The following is a 12148-nucleotide window of genomic DNA, read 5'->3' as shown; positions in this document are numbered from 1 at the left end:
ATGCAGCTGAGTCCTCAGAGTGACCTTTGCTCTTTAACACTTCATAAAGGTCTTTTGCAACTGATTTCCCCCATGGAATACATAATTTGATTTCTTAACTGCTACTTCCATGGGTATAGATTGTGGATTCAAGTTTACAGACAAAGAACAATAATCCTCCTTATCTCTGACCAATAAAAATCTATATTTACAAAATATACATTCTAGAATGATAATTTTGAATTACTTCCTATTTTCCAAAGTGGGGGTACTAAAACAGATATTTGCTCAAAACTTTACCGAAATAGCAGGAGAACTAGGGAGAGCTATGGGTCTTGATTAAATGTGCTTATACTTCAGTAAGCCATGGTAGCACAGTGGTTCCAAATGTGCAGGTGGTAACCAAGAAGTTGGTAATTCAAACCCGTGCAGCAAATCTACATGCAGCAGGTTCAGGAGAGAAAGATCTGGTGATTTGTTCCAGTAAAGATTGTTGTTAAGTGCTGTTGAGTCGATTCTAACTCATAGTGAGCCTGTATAGGGTTTCCGAGGCTGTAAATCTTTATGGGAGCAGAAAGCCTCATCTTTCTCTCGAGGAACAACTGGTAGTTTTGAACTGCTGGCCTTGAGGTTAGCAGCCCAACTCGTAACCGCTTCGTTACCAGAGCTCCTTCCAGCCTAGGAAATCCTATGAGGTAGTCACAAGGGGTAGCTATGAGTTGGAATCTAACAACAAAACTTCAGTAAAGAAAAGAATCAAGGAACACTATTTGAAAATGCTTGAGACATACTGGTAGAACTTGTACCATCCTCATTTTTATAACACATCTAAGGTTCTTCTCAAGGAGCTCTGGTAGCATAGTGGTTACAAATCGGGCTGCTAATCTCAGGGTCAGCAGTTCGAAACTACCAGCTGTTACACAGAAGAAAGATGAGGCTTTCTGCTCCCATAAAGATTTACAGCCTCAGAAACACTGTACAGGGTCGCTATGAGTCAGAACCGACTCTACGGCACACACCAACAAACAACAAGGTTCTTCCCATTTTATAGAAAATTGGGGCACAAAGTAGCCAAGCTTGAACTTGAACTCAATTTATCTGCTGCAAGTGGAAAAGTTCTTTCTACTACATATAGGCTGCCTTTTGGGTCCCTACACTTAAAAAGATCTCCCCCAAAGAGCACAAACTGCCTTGTGACTATATACCATCCTCATCCCCAGCCCTCTCTTTGTCTCCACAATAGGCTTGGCTAGCGTAGTGGTTATGAATCGGGCTGCGAACCTTAAGGTCAGCGGTTCGAAACTTTCAGCTGCTCCGTGGGAGAAAGATGAGGCTTTCTACTCCCGTAAAGATTTACACCCTCGGAAACCCTGTACAGGGTCGCTATGGGTCGGAACCGACTCCATGGCACTTAACAACAACAACAACAGGATACAGAAGAGCAGAGGTAAGAACATGTCCTTGAGCATGGTCTGGTCCCGTTGCCTCCCACACTGAGATAATGGAGATCCAGAGCAATAGAAAGTAAAGACAGTGCCCCTCGGCAGGGAACACTGACCACCCCCATTGTGGTCCCCACTGTTCCCGCTGGCTCTGGGTCCAGAAACCTGTCTGAGCTTCATTCACCTCATTTGCCTATAAACTGAGGGTGATAAACACAGTGATAAACGTAGGATTGTTGTGAGGACTACGTTATAACAAAGTGTGGAGTTCTGGTGTGGTGCTGTGCAATAATGTACTGAACAGCAAGGTCTGTTGGAACTGCAAGGTGGGCGGTTCAAACTCACCAACCATTCCTCAGAAACCCTATACAGGGTCGCTATGAGTCAAAACCAACTTGACAGCACATAGCGACAGCAACAACAAAGGTACTAAATGTCATGTAGAAAGTGCTCAGTGAAGGTTAAACTCCCATCTTTACAAGGTCATGAATATAGCCGGCAATGCTTGACTCAACTTCCCAGATGTCTTCTGGTTTGCTGTCTTAATGCGTCCCCCTCAGTAATCACCTCTTGGGATTTTATATTTTAATAGCCAAGAGTCCCATTCTTCAAGCACCGAGAGGCACACGGACGCATCTGGTTAGGACTACTTCGACCACTGCTTGCTAGTATCACTCAGCGTGACCAAGGCTTTGGGACCCGCTCTGGCTTGAGGACAATGCTTCCACCTAGAGAGAATTCTAGGGTGGGTCCTTTGGGAGTGTGTACAAGGGGAGGTCAGGTACCTGGAGGGGGCAGTAGCGCACACAGGTGCGGAGCCCGGACTCGCCCAGGTTGGCAGAGGGCAGCTGCTGGACGCAGTGGGGGTCCTAGTCAGGCCCCAAAGGCCGACAGTCTTGCAGTGAGCGGCGTTCCAGCGCCCACAACCGTCTTCGGCCAGCCCTTCCCTTGAGCTCCATCAGCGCACCCGCGCAGGGAGGACAACGTAGGTTGCAGGTGTCTCTAGGACGCCTCCGTGGCGCACTCGCCAGCCCAGAGCTTCCTGGCTAGACCTCCTAGAGGCAGCCCCAAACCACCTTGCAGGTGTCACAGGAAGCGTTCAGCTAAGCGGCGGTGGCCACTGCGTGTGCTAGCGCGTAGTCTTCGTCCCCCGTTCGCTGTTCCCGGGTGCTCAGATCTTTCGGTGGTTGGCGGGCAGCGGCAGCCCGGGCGCGTGTGTGCGTGTGCGGGGAAAGCGGCCCTCCCCGCGGTCGCCGCAGCGCCAGCGCCGGCGCCTCCCCCTCCCCCGGCGCGCACGGCCCATCCCCGTCCCCGGAGGCGGCCCGAGCTGCCGCTGAGCAGCTTCGCCTTCGCCTCTCGCGTTTCCTGTCGCTCGTCCTCCCCCGGCCAGGCTCCGGGCGGGAGAGAGGCGCAGAGCGCACACGGGGGCGGGCAGAGGCGGCCCGGTACCGGGCGACCGCGCCGGAGAGAGGCGCACAGAGACGCTGCCCCCACCTTTCCGCGTTTGCTCGCTCGCTCCCCGCCTCCCGCACTCTGCTCGCTCCCACCCCTTCCCGGCGTGATTGATCCGTCACGGGCGCTGCCGTTGCCGCCGCCACCGCGGCCGTTCTAAGCCGAGCAAGAGCCCGAGCCGGAGCCCGGGCCGGGCCGGCGCCATTGCGCGGGCGCCGCGGGGAGAGCTTGGCGCGGGGCGGCGGGCCGGGCCAGGCCATGCGGGCCGAGTGAGCCGGCGCCCGCAGCCCGCGGCGCGGCATGGCTTCCCCGCGGAGCTCCGGGCAGCCCGGGCCGCCGCCGCCGCCGCCACCGCCGCCCGCACGCCTGCTGCTTCTCCTGCTGTTGCCGCTGCTGCTGCCTCTGGCGCCCGGGGCCTGGGGTTGGGCGCGGGGTGCCCCCCGGCCGCCGCCCAGCAGCCCGCCGCTCTCCATCATGGGCCTCATGCCGCTCACCAAGGAGGTGGCCAAGGGCAGCATCGGACGCGGCGTGCTCCCCGCGGTGGAATTGGCCATCGAGCAGATCCGCAACGAGTCGCTCCTGCGCCCCTACTTTCTAGATCTGCGGCTGTACGACACCGAGGTGAGTGTCTGACCGTTCGCGCCGTCGAGGATCAGGGGGCGACGAAATGGGAATGGAGACAGAGGCAGGCGCCCGGCCCTTGGCCAAAACCTGATTGCCTATGGCCTGACCCGCGCCAGAGGAGGACTCCACGGGCTGGCGCCCAGTGCTTATCCCACTGGGGTCCCGTTAGGCTTGCCTGGCACAGCTCATACCAAGATTTGCCCAGCATTCCCCTCCTCCAAAATTGTGTGTGGTTGTTGAACTGAGTCTCTTTAACTAGAGGAGTTGAAAAGGTGGAGGCTGGATCCCCAAAGGCCTGCAGTGGTTGCCCCTGCCCGAGTCCCGCTCGCTTGTGGGGTTATGGGGTAGCGGATAGGAAGAATAGCTGTACTGGCTGCAAACTGGTGCGCCCGGGGGCAAGAGGGGCCGCGAGCTTACCCGCGGGTGGCTAATCTGAAGAGCTCCAGGACCCCAGGGGTCCGAGAGCGCAGCAGGGCTGGGAGCGTGGTGCGCGCTAGCAGCTCTGAGCCTTCACAGCGCGGGCAGGTGTGGGGCCGTCGGCTCTGCAGCGCTGCTGCCTGGATGTGTCCAGCTGCCTACAGCCTGAGCAGTTTTATGAGGAGACTCATCTCCCTCTTGGGTTAGTTGCTGTAAGAGCGCCAGGAGCAGGTCTCGCCCGGGACCCACGAGGATGTCGCGCCGCGCCGCTGATGTTGGTCAGACGGCTGCGGGAGCGGTTTCTCCCGGCGCAGACTTGTGCAGCGCCCTTGTAGCCAGAGCACAGACTTGGAGCGCAGTACTGACTTCCTCTCCTGACCTCCTCTAAACCGAGCCCCAGAGCTGAGAGCTTCCCATCCCACAGTTTGAGTTCCGCCTAAACCCTAGCGCGGACCTTCACCTCCAGCTTGGGGAATGGGATGCGCTGAGGGGGCTGGGAGGAAAGGTCGCCAGTGGCTGGAGAGGTCGAGTTTTTCCGGACACAAGGAGCAACTACACTCCCAGCACAGGGTCTGAGACGCGGCCTGAAGGGGGCAGTGATTTCCTGTAGAGTCTTCTGGGTTGGCGCCTCTTCCATCGCGCCAAGCCGGGCCAAGACGCTGGGCTAGATCTCGGCTTCCCAGGGCTTCCTGAGCACTAATGCTTAAGCTTAAGTGCAGACCCCTTGGGGTAAGAGGGTCGCGCTGTCACGTTGATCGTGCTGCTGCCCTTCTCGTTTTATGTTCCCAGAGAAAGAGCAGAAATCTAGATTGCATCTTATTCTGCACCCCCACCCGCGACCCCCCATGAGCCAGCCTGCTCTACGCTGTAAATAAAAGGTGAAGGAACAACGGGTGGCAGTGTGTGCCGCCTGCTGCAGGCAGAGAGGCGTCTTCAGCTCTGGGAGGATGCAGGTTGGGTGGCTGTGCAGCCTAACCCGGGTGTGGAATCATTTCTAAATAACATGCTTACTGTCCTCGGCTCTGCCGAACATTTCAAGTTCTCTGGTATACTTGTCCTGCACACGTAAATGGAACCAGCAAGGCAAATACATGGAAGCACATCTTCATGATACTCTTTCTCTCTTGCTTCCACACGTATTCTTATGGAAGGGACACTGGAGAGCAAGTTCTTTGGAGATAAATAATGTGTAGGCAGGGCAGCCCTGCTTGTATCATCACCACCTTGTATTGTCAACTGCATAATTTTCACCATCAGTATATTCCACGTTAGAAAGCCTCCCTGAAAGAGATTTCATATTAACCTCTTTGTGGCAGCAAGGAAATGGATGATTGGTTTCAGGGTGTGGGTTGAAGCTTTTACATTTTATTGTTCAAGTGTGTCTTGATGACTTTGTGAGCGAGAGGGCCCCAAATCAAGAGGATAAGACAGTCAGAAGGCTGTTCAATATGTTGAAATATTTAAGAACCAGTAGAGGAAGAGCAGCGGATAAGCTCAGCTTCATGCAAACAGAAAAAGGTCTCTAGTCTCTTGGAGGCCGGGAAGGTGCACAGAGCTTGAGCTTTGAAAGAGATATCTGAGTTCTAGTCAGAAACTGACTACTTTCCCACTGGGTGACCTTGAACTAGGTATTTAATCTCTCTAAGCCTAGATTTCCACAGCTGAAAAACTGGGACTATATTAAATGTGTCCTGTCAAGTAGCAATGGGAAGCTTAAAGGAGATAAGGGCCGAGTGGAGGAGGACTTGTGCTGCCAAACTCAGCAGCTGGTGCTCTGTCTGGCATACAATAAACACTAAATAAATGTATCCTGCCTCCCTTCCATCATTTTATTCTGGAATAGACTCGCAGGTCAGACATTGTGACTTTAGACTTTGTGGTCAGAGCAAACATATGAAGAGGACTTATATGTTTATCTGGGTTTTGAAATCTCGTGAAGAGTCAGTAAATTTAGCAGAAAAACCCAAGGAATTCTTTCATAATCAAGCATTTTGTCTTCTGCCAAGAAGTGTCACATTTGGGAGAATGCCCAGGTGATACAATTATTTATTTTTTTTCTGTTGGCCTTGCCTCTACAGTAGACACACTTTTTCTCTGAGTTGGAGGGAAAGAAGGATCAGTCTGGATAATCCACAGGAATCTCAGAGCGTTGGCGGCCTGTTTTGTTTCAGATCAGCTGACTTTCGTGGGTTGTATGTATTCCCTAGTAACTTGTGGGTCTTGTCCCTTGAGCTTGTTGTCTGTACACTTTAATGTAGGATGGATGTGGTGAGCAGATGTTGGCTGGCTTTGCTGAAATTTGCTGCCAGTCAATGACCAGTAGCTGTGGGCAGTCAGAATGGATGTTTGTCTATCCATACAGCCTGCAAGGAGTTGGAGATGTAGACAAAAATGGGTTGATGTTTTCACTGGGGCCAGCCTGCCTCAATAAGGGAGCTTCCTCCATGCGTGTATTTAATCAGGACTGGCTATCTACAGTAATTAGAACAGTTCTAGAACTTTCAAAGCTCTGCTTAGTGCCATGTGTTTATAAGAATGAAAACATTGCAGCAGAACACCTGCCACTGAGAACCTCTGCTTCTCCAGTGCACCTCTAATTCACTTCAGCAAAAACTTGTGTGTGTAGCAGCTGAGTATATAAAAACACCAACAAAACAATGGAAAATATAAATAAAAGGAAGCATCAGAAATCATACAGAAGAAACATGGGAGTTAATGGACCAAAACCCTGAACTAAGATGGCTATGCATTTTGAGCTTTAAATTTAGCTCTGAGCTTGCTGGCAGTCAAGGTAAAAAGGTTAAACATAGTGGATTACATTGCTTACGTTAAAAGAAAAAAAATAGCTAAGACTTCTGGTGTGGCATTGTAGGATTAGCACTGGACTTTGAACCACAAGGTCAGTGGTTCAAACCCACCAGCCGGTCCTCAGAAATTATATACAGGGTTGCTATGAGTTGGAACTGACTTCAATGGCACTTAACAACAACAACAAGGGACAGTTTGTAAATAGTTTTGCAGGAGATGCAGAAATTTTAATTGTATGGTTGTTTCTTATTCTTTGGTAGCCAAATTCATAGAATGAAATAATAGCCAAGCAAATAAGGTGTCTTTTTAAACTTGATCCAAATACTGTTCATTGTAGCGAAGTTGAAAGTTATAGAGAAGCATGAAGAAAAAGAATAATTGCTCATAATCCAAAAAATAATACTTTAGAATAATCAACCATTTGAGATCAAAGGGGCAACATCTGCCTAAGGGTAAAGTTCAGAAGGGTTAGTAGGAAAGCAGGAGGAATGGGAATGGGAAACACAGGGAGGAAGCGGGATAAGTGATATTCCATTGTGGGGAATGCAATCAGTGAGAATGTGTATGAATTGCTGAATGGGAAACTGATCTGCTCTGTAAAATGTCACCAATTCACAATAAAAAGTTCAAAAAAAAAAAAAATCATCCATAACCATCTGTTCAGAATAATTGCAATAACAATAGGAAATATTCCCTCTTAGTTGCCAATGTTTTATTATTAGTTGTATTGACATCTTACTATATGTGCTTTTATATATATTTATTCAGTTAACTTTATGTAATAAATATTTTCTTATATCCTCAAATATTCTTTGCAAAAGGTGATTTTTAGAGGCTACATACTATTCTATCCTGTGGGTATACCGTAAGTATTCAGTTGTTCTTTTACTGTTGGCCTTACATGTGTTCCCACTTGTTACTAAGGTTAATCATTCTGGGATAAACTTAGGGTAAGTTCAGGGAGTCAAAGGAACACAGAACAGCTCTGAGCTGTCCACCCAGAGCAGTGGCTGGCCAGCGTGTCTCCTTCTTGTGTAACTTTGCCACATATATGTCCCCTCCTTTGTTGTGCTTCAGAAAGGACCCAGACCCAAACAACTGGTGGATTGAAGACTCACTTCCCAAGATCTGATTCAGCAGGTGTTTATTGAGCACCTACTGAGGCTGGTAATGCTACAAACAGAGAGCAAAATGCAGCTCTCGACTTGAGAGGGTCAGTGGTAACAGGGCAGGATAGAACAAGAGAAGAACATTGGTGATTTTTATGTTCTTTTCATTTTATTTTGTTGTTGCCATTGAGAATATATCCAACAAAACGTAATCTATCAGCCAATTCAACCGTTTCTACATGTACAATTTAGTGACGTTGATTATATTCTTCAAGTTGTACAGCCCTTCTCAGCCTCCTTTTCTGAGTTGTCCCTCGCCCACTGACATAGGCTCACGACACCCTATTAAATCTTTTGAGTTGCTGTTGTCAGTTTGATCCCAGATTGTTGTTGTTGTTGTTACTAAGTGTTGTTGATTTGGTTCTTTATGCACAACAACTCTGCCTAGTCTTGCGACATCCTCACAATTTTTGTTATGTTTGAGCCCATTGCTGTTGCCACTGTGCTAATCCATCACGTTGGGGGTCTTCCTCTTTGTCGCTGATCCTGCACTTTGCCAAACATATGTCCTTCTCCAGGGACTGGTCTCTCCTGATGACTCGTGGTGGTGGTGGTTATGTGCTGTCGAGTTGGTTCTCACTCATTGTGACATATTGTTGTTCTTAGTGTTCCTAAGTGCATGGAGTCAGTCCGACTCACCGAGGCTCTGTATAGGGTTTCTGAGGAGAGGCTGGTGGGTTTGAACTGCCAGCCTTGTGGCTAGCAGTCCAGTGCTTCTCCTAGAGCACCACACAGGACTCCTAGTGGCAGATCATTGTTGTTAAGTGCTGTTTGAGTTGATTCCGACTCATAGTCTCCTGTATAGTGTGTCTGAGGAGTGGTCGGTGAATGATTCAAACTGACCTTACGGTCCAGCGCTTATCCTATCGCGCTACACCAGTGACGTATAGATAGTTCTTAAAAGAGCACGGTGCTCAAGGCAGATGTTTTTACTAATTACATTAAACCATTGCTTGGCTTTAAGACCACTTCAGGGGATCTTTTTGGCTTAAGGTATAAAGATATCAGGGCAATAGCTTCAGGGATTCATCTAGTCCATGACTTAAGTTTGTACGGTCTCAGTGCAGCAGGGGAACACTCGTGATTTTTAATACAAGACCAAAGATGATATTGCTGGTGGTTGCATGGTTCTGTGGCTATACTAAAACCACAGAAGTGTACATTTAAGAACCAAAACGAAACCAAATCAAACCAAAATAAACCCCCCCACCAGCCTCATTGCATTCGAGTTAATTCCAATTCATAGTGACCTTATAGGACACAGTCGAACTGCCTGTAGAGTTCCAAAGCTGTCATCTTTACAGGTGTAGATTGTCACCTCTTTTTTGCACTGAGTAACTGTTTACCTTTTGTTTAGCAGCCAGACTCCTAGCTATTGTGCCACTGGAGACCCCTGTACATTTAGTATGGGTGAACTGTGTCTCAAGAGAACTGTTATGAAAAACAAACGAAAGACTAGAAAATGAATTCTTTTAGGATCCGAGTCTTTCAGGGCATAGCCCCACTGCCCACCATGGTACCTGGTTCTCAGTAGGTGAGGACCCTTGTTGTTGTTGGTAAGTGCTGTCGACTTGATTCCTACCCATAGCAACCCTGTATAGGGTTTTCAAGGAGCGGCTGGTGCGTTTGAACCACTGACCTTCTGGTTCAAAGTGACTTTGCAGTACAGTGCATTAACCCACAGTGCCACACCAGGACCCTTAGTAGGTAGGACCTTTATTGTTGCAGATGGCAGAAACTCAAGAATTGATCTAGTGGTTGATGTGACTGAAAAAATCTGGGGTATGATGCATTCAGGCATGGCTGTACCCAGAGGCTCAAATGATATCTTTAAAAACATTTCCCTCCCTGATTTCTTCTGTGTTGACTTCATTCTTGGGCAGGCTTTTCCCACATGATGGCACAGATGAGTCTTAGCAGCTGCAGGGTTAGACACTCCACTAAGAAGAGCGCCACTTTCCCAACTGTTTAAGCAAAAGGCCCAAGTTTAGCTCTCATTGGCTTGAATTGAGTCACATGTCCATCTACAACCAGTCTCTTGACTCTGAAGAGCCAAACTCGGGACATCTGCCTGCCTTTCACAGTAGAATGGGGAGGTGAGGTCAGACCCACACAACCACATAAGCACAGGGAAATACTAGTGGTTCTGTGCCATTGAGTTGGTTCTGACTCACAGCGACCCTATATAAGTTTCTGAGGCTATAAATCTTTATGGGAGCAGAAAGCCGCCTCTTTTTTTCTTCCACAGAGCTATGTGGTGGGCTTGGATTGCTAATCTTTGGGCTAGTAGTCTAATGCATAACTCACTATGTCACAAGGCAGGTACAGGGTTTTTGTTGTTATAAGTGCTGTCCAGTCAGTTCTGACTTATAGCCACCCTGTATAGGGTTTCCCAGGGATACTTGTGGGTTTGAAGTACAGGGTAGAGGACAGGCAATTCCTCAAAGGCAGTGAAGGGACTATTACAGGTGTAGGTGCCAGGTGGGTTGATCCCAAGTATCTACAAAGGCAGGCATACAGGAAATGTTGAATTGAAGAAAGAAATCACAGATACCGGCAAAATTCAGAGATAGGAAGATCTTATCTAGGGCAAGAGAGGCCCTTGGAGGAGGGAAGTCAAGATAGTCCTTGATGAAATGTTGACAGAGAGACATGGGGCTCTGGGAAGTGGGGAGCATCAACTTGTGTTTTCACAGGACTTGTGGAGGCAAAGACAGGGTGGTGTGGGGTGTGGAAGGCCTTGAATGCCATGCCCAGACGAATTTATTCTGGAGTTAGGAGGAACCAGGAGAGGTTTCTGAGCCTGGGTGTGATGTGCTCAAGGCTGGTAGGAATTCAGAGGCTGGATTGTAGACAGAATGAGTCTGGAGACCAGGATACAATTGCAGAGAGGATGAGGCTTACACAGAGATGGAAGGGCTGCGGAAGACAATGAGCACCACAGGGGCAGGTGGGGCTATAGGAGAGCAGAGAACTCAGGAGGGAATCCAGCTGGCAGGACCGCGGCTGGAATGGAACAAGGAGAGAGCATTCCTGTGGGTGTGGGCTTCGAACTCTCTCAAGGCCTTTCAATCCCCCTCACTCCAAGCACATTCTCACCCAGCTCCGGCTGACTAAGCCCTGAACTCAGGGCCAGAAGATCTGAATGGTATATCTGTGTACCATTTACTTGCTTATTGACCATGGACAAGTCACTTTGCTTCAGCGTCCTCATTTATCAGATAGGGCTAACATACTAAATGCCGTAGAGGGTGTGTGCAGAGTGATGAGATAGATGATCCAGGGAATGTATCGAATCAAGACTTGTCATACTGTGAACACTCAGTCTGTAGCCACTGCGAGATTGCTAATTATGCTGACATCACAGCATGGTTATTAGGGGCAAGTGATGGATATACAACCTCACAACATGATAAAAAGGTGAGGTAGAATTAGCTGTAAGATTGCTTTCCTCACGGCATAGTCTGAGAAGGGGTGTTGGCCAATCAGCATGCCAACACTGAGGTGTGGGCCAGTGTGTATCTCCTAACACATCCTCCATTCTGGGGTCATACCAGGTTGAAGCTTTGTCCTCCTCTGGATTGTAGCTCAGTGAAGCCAGGACCATATTGAATTCTTCTCTGGGTTTCCTGGACCTGCAGGGGGCATCAGAAAGTGCTTGGTGAACTGAATTATAGGTGGAGAAAGTAGAGTGAGTCTCTGAGTGGTTGTGAGCTAGGTTACTAACGGAAAGGTTGGAAATTTGAACCTACACAGATTCATCTCGGAGGAAAGACCTAGAGATCTGCTCTTGAAAGGTCAACCGTGAAAACTCTGTAGAATCATGTGGGGTCACCATGACTTGGCATCAACTTAATGGGCATTGAAACTGGAAATTAGAGTCTGGCTTCTGGGTTCACATCCCATGGGATGGTTTATCTGGACCACTGCCCTTGACGCTTCATCTTCCTTACCATAGTACTTAGGTGACCCTCCCCCCCAATGTCAGGGTTTAGTTGACTGCCAGGTACAGCTACTTTGTGCATTTTGCCCACCCAATACCAGCCTTTGAACTTCCTCAATATGAAGGTAATGCCCTTGCCACTCCAGCTTCCCACCAATTACTCAGACCTAAACAGACACTTTGGTATGGATTGCATCTCATTGTAAAGAAACCCCAAATCCTCACCACTGGATCAATAAGCGGCATTCTTATCAACGGAGAAAAGATTGAAGTTGTCAAGGACTTCATTCTTCATGGATCAACTATCAACGTCA

At 48.8% G+C, this 12148-nt stretch overlaps 1 protein-coding gene across 1 annotated transcript in view; it reads left to right on the top strand.

Annotated features, from left to right (window-relative positions):
• The first annotated feature begins 2747 nt into the window (after positions 1-2747).
• Positions 2748-12148, top strand: part of GABBR2 (gamma-aminobutyric acid (GABA) B receptor, 2) — a 474372-nt gene continuing 464971 nt past the window's right edge. The window contains exon 1 of the mRNA XM_006863147.1: positions 2748-3494. Within this exon, the coding sequence (XP_006863209.1) occupies positions 3174-3494 (321 nt within the window). The 5' untranslated portion in view covers positions 2748-3173. The remainder of the gene's footprint in view (positions 3495-12148) is intronic.

Source organism: Chrysochloris asiatica, unplaced genomic scaffold (genome assembly GCF_000296735.1).
Source record: "Chrysochloris asiatica unplaced genomic scaffold, ChrAsi1.0 scaffold00053, whole genome shotgun sequence".
In the NCBI taxonomy this organism is placed as follows: Eukaryota; Metazoa; Chordata; class Mammalia; order Afrosoricida; family Chrysochloridae; genus Chrysochloris; species Chrysochloris asiatica.
This window is presented reverse-complemented; position numbering and strand designations above follow the sequence as displayed.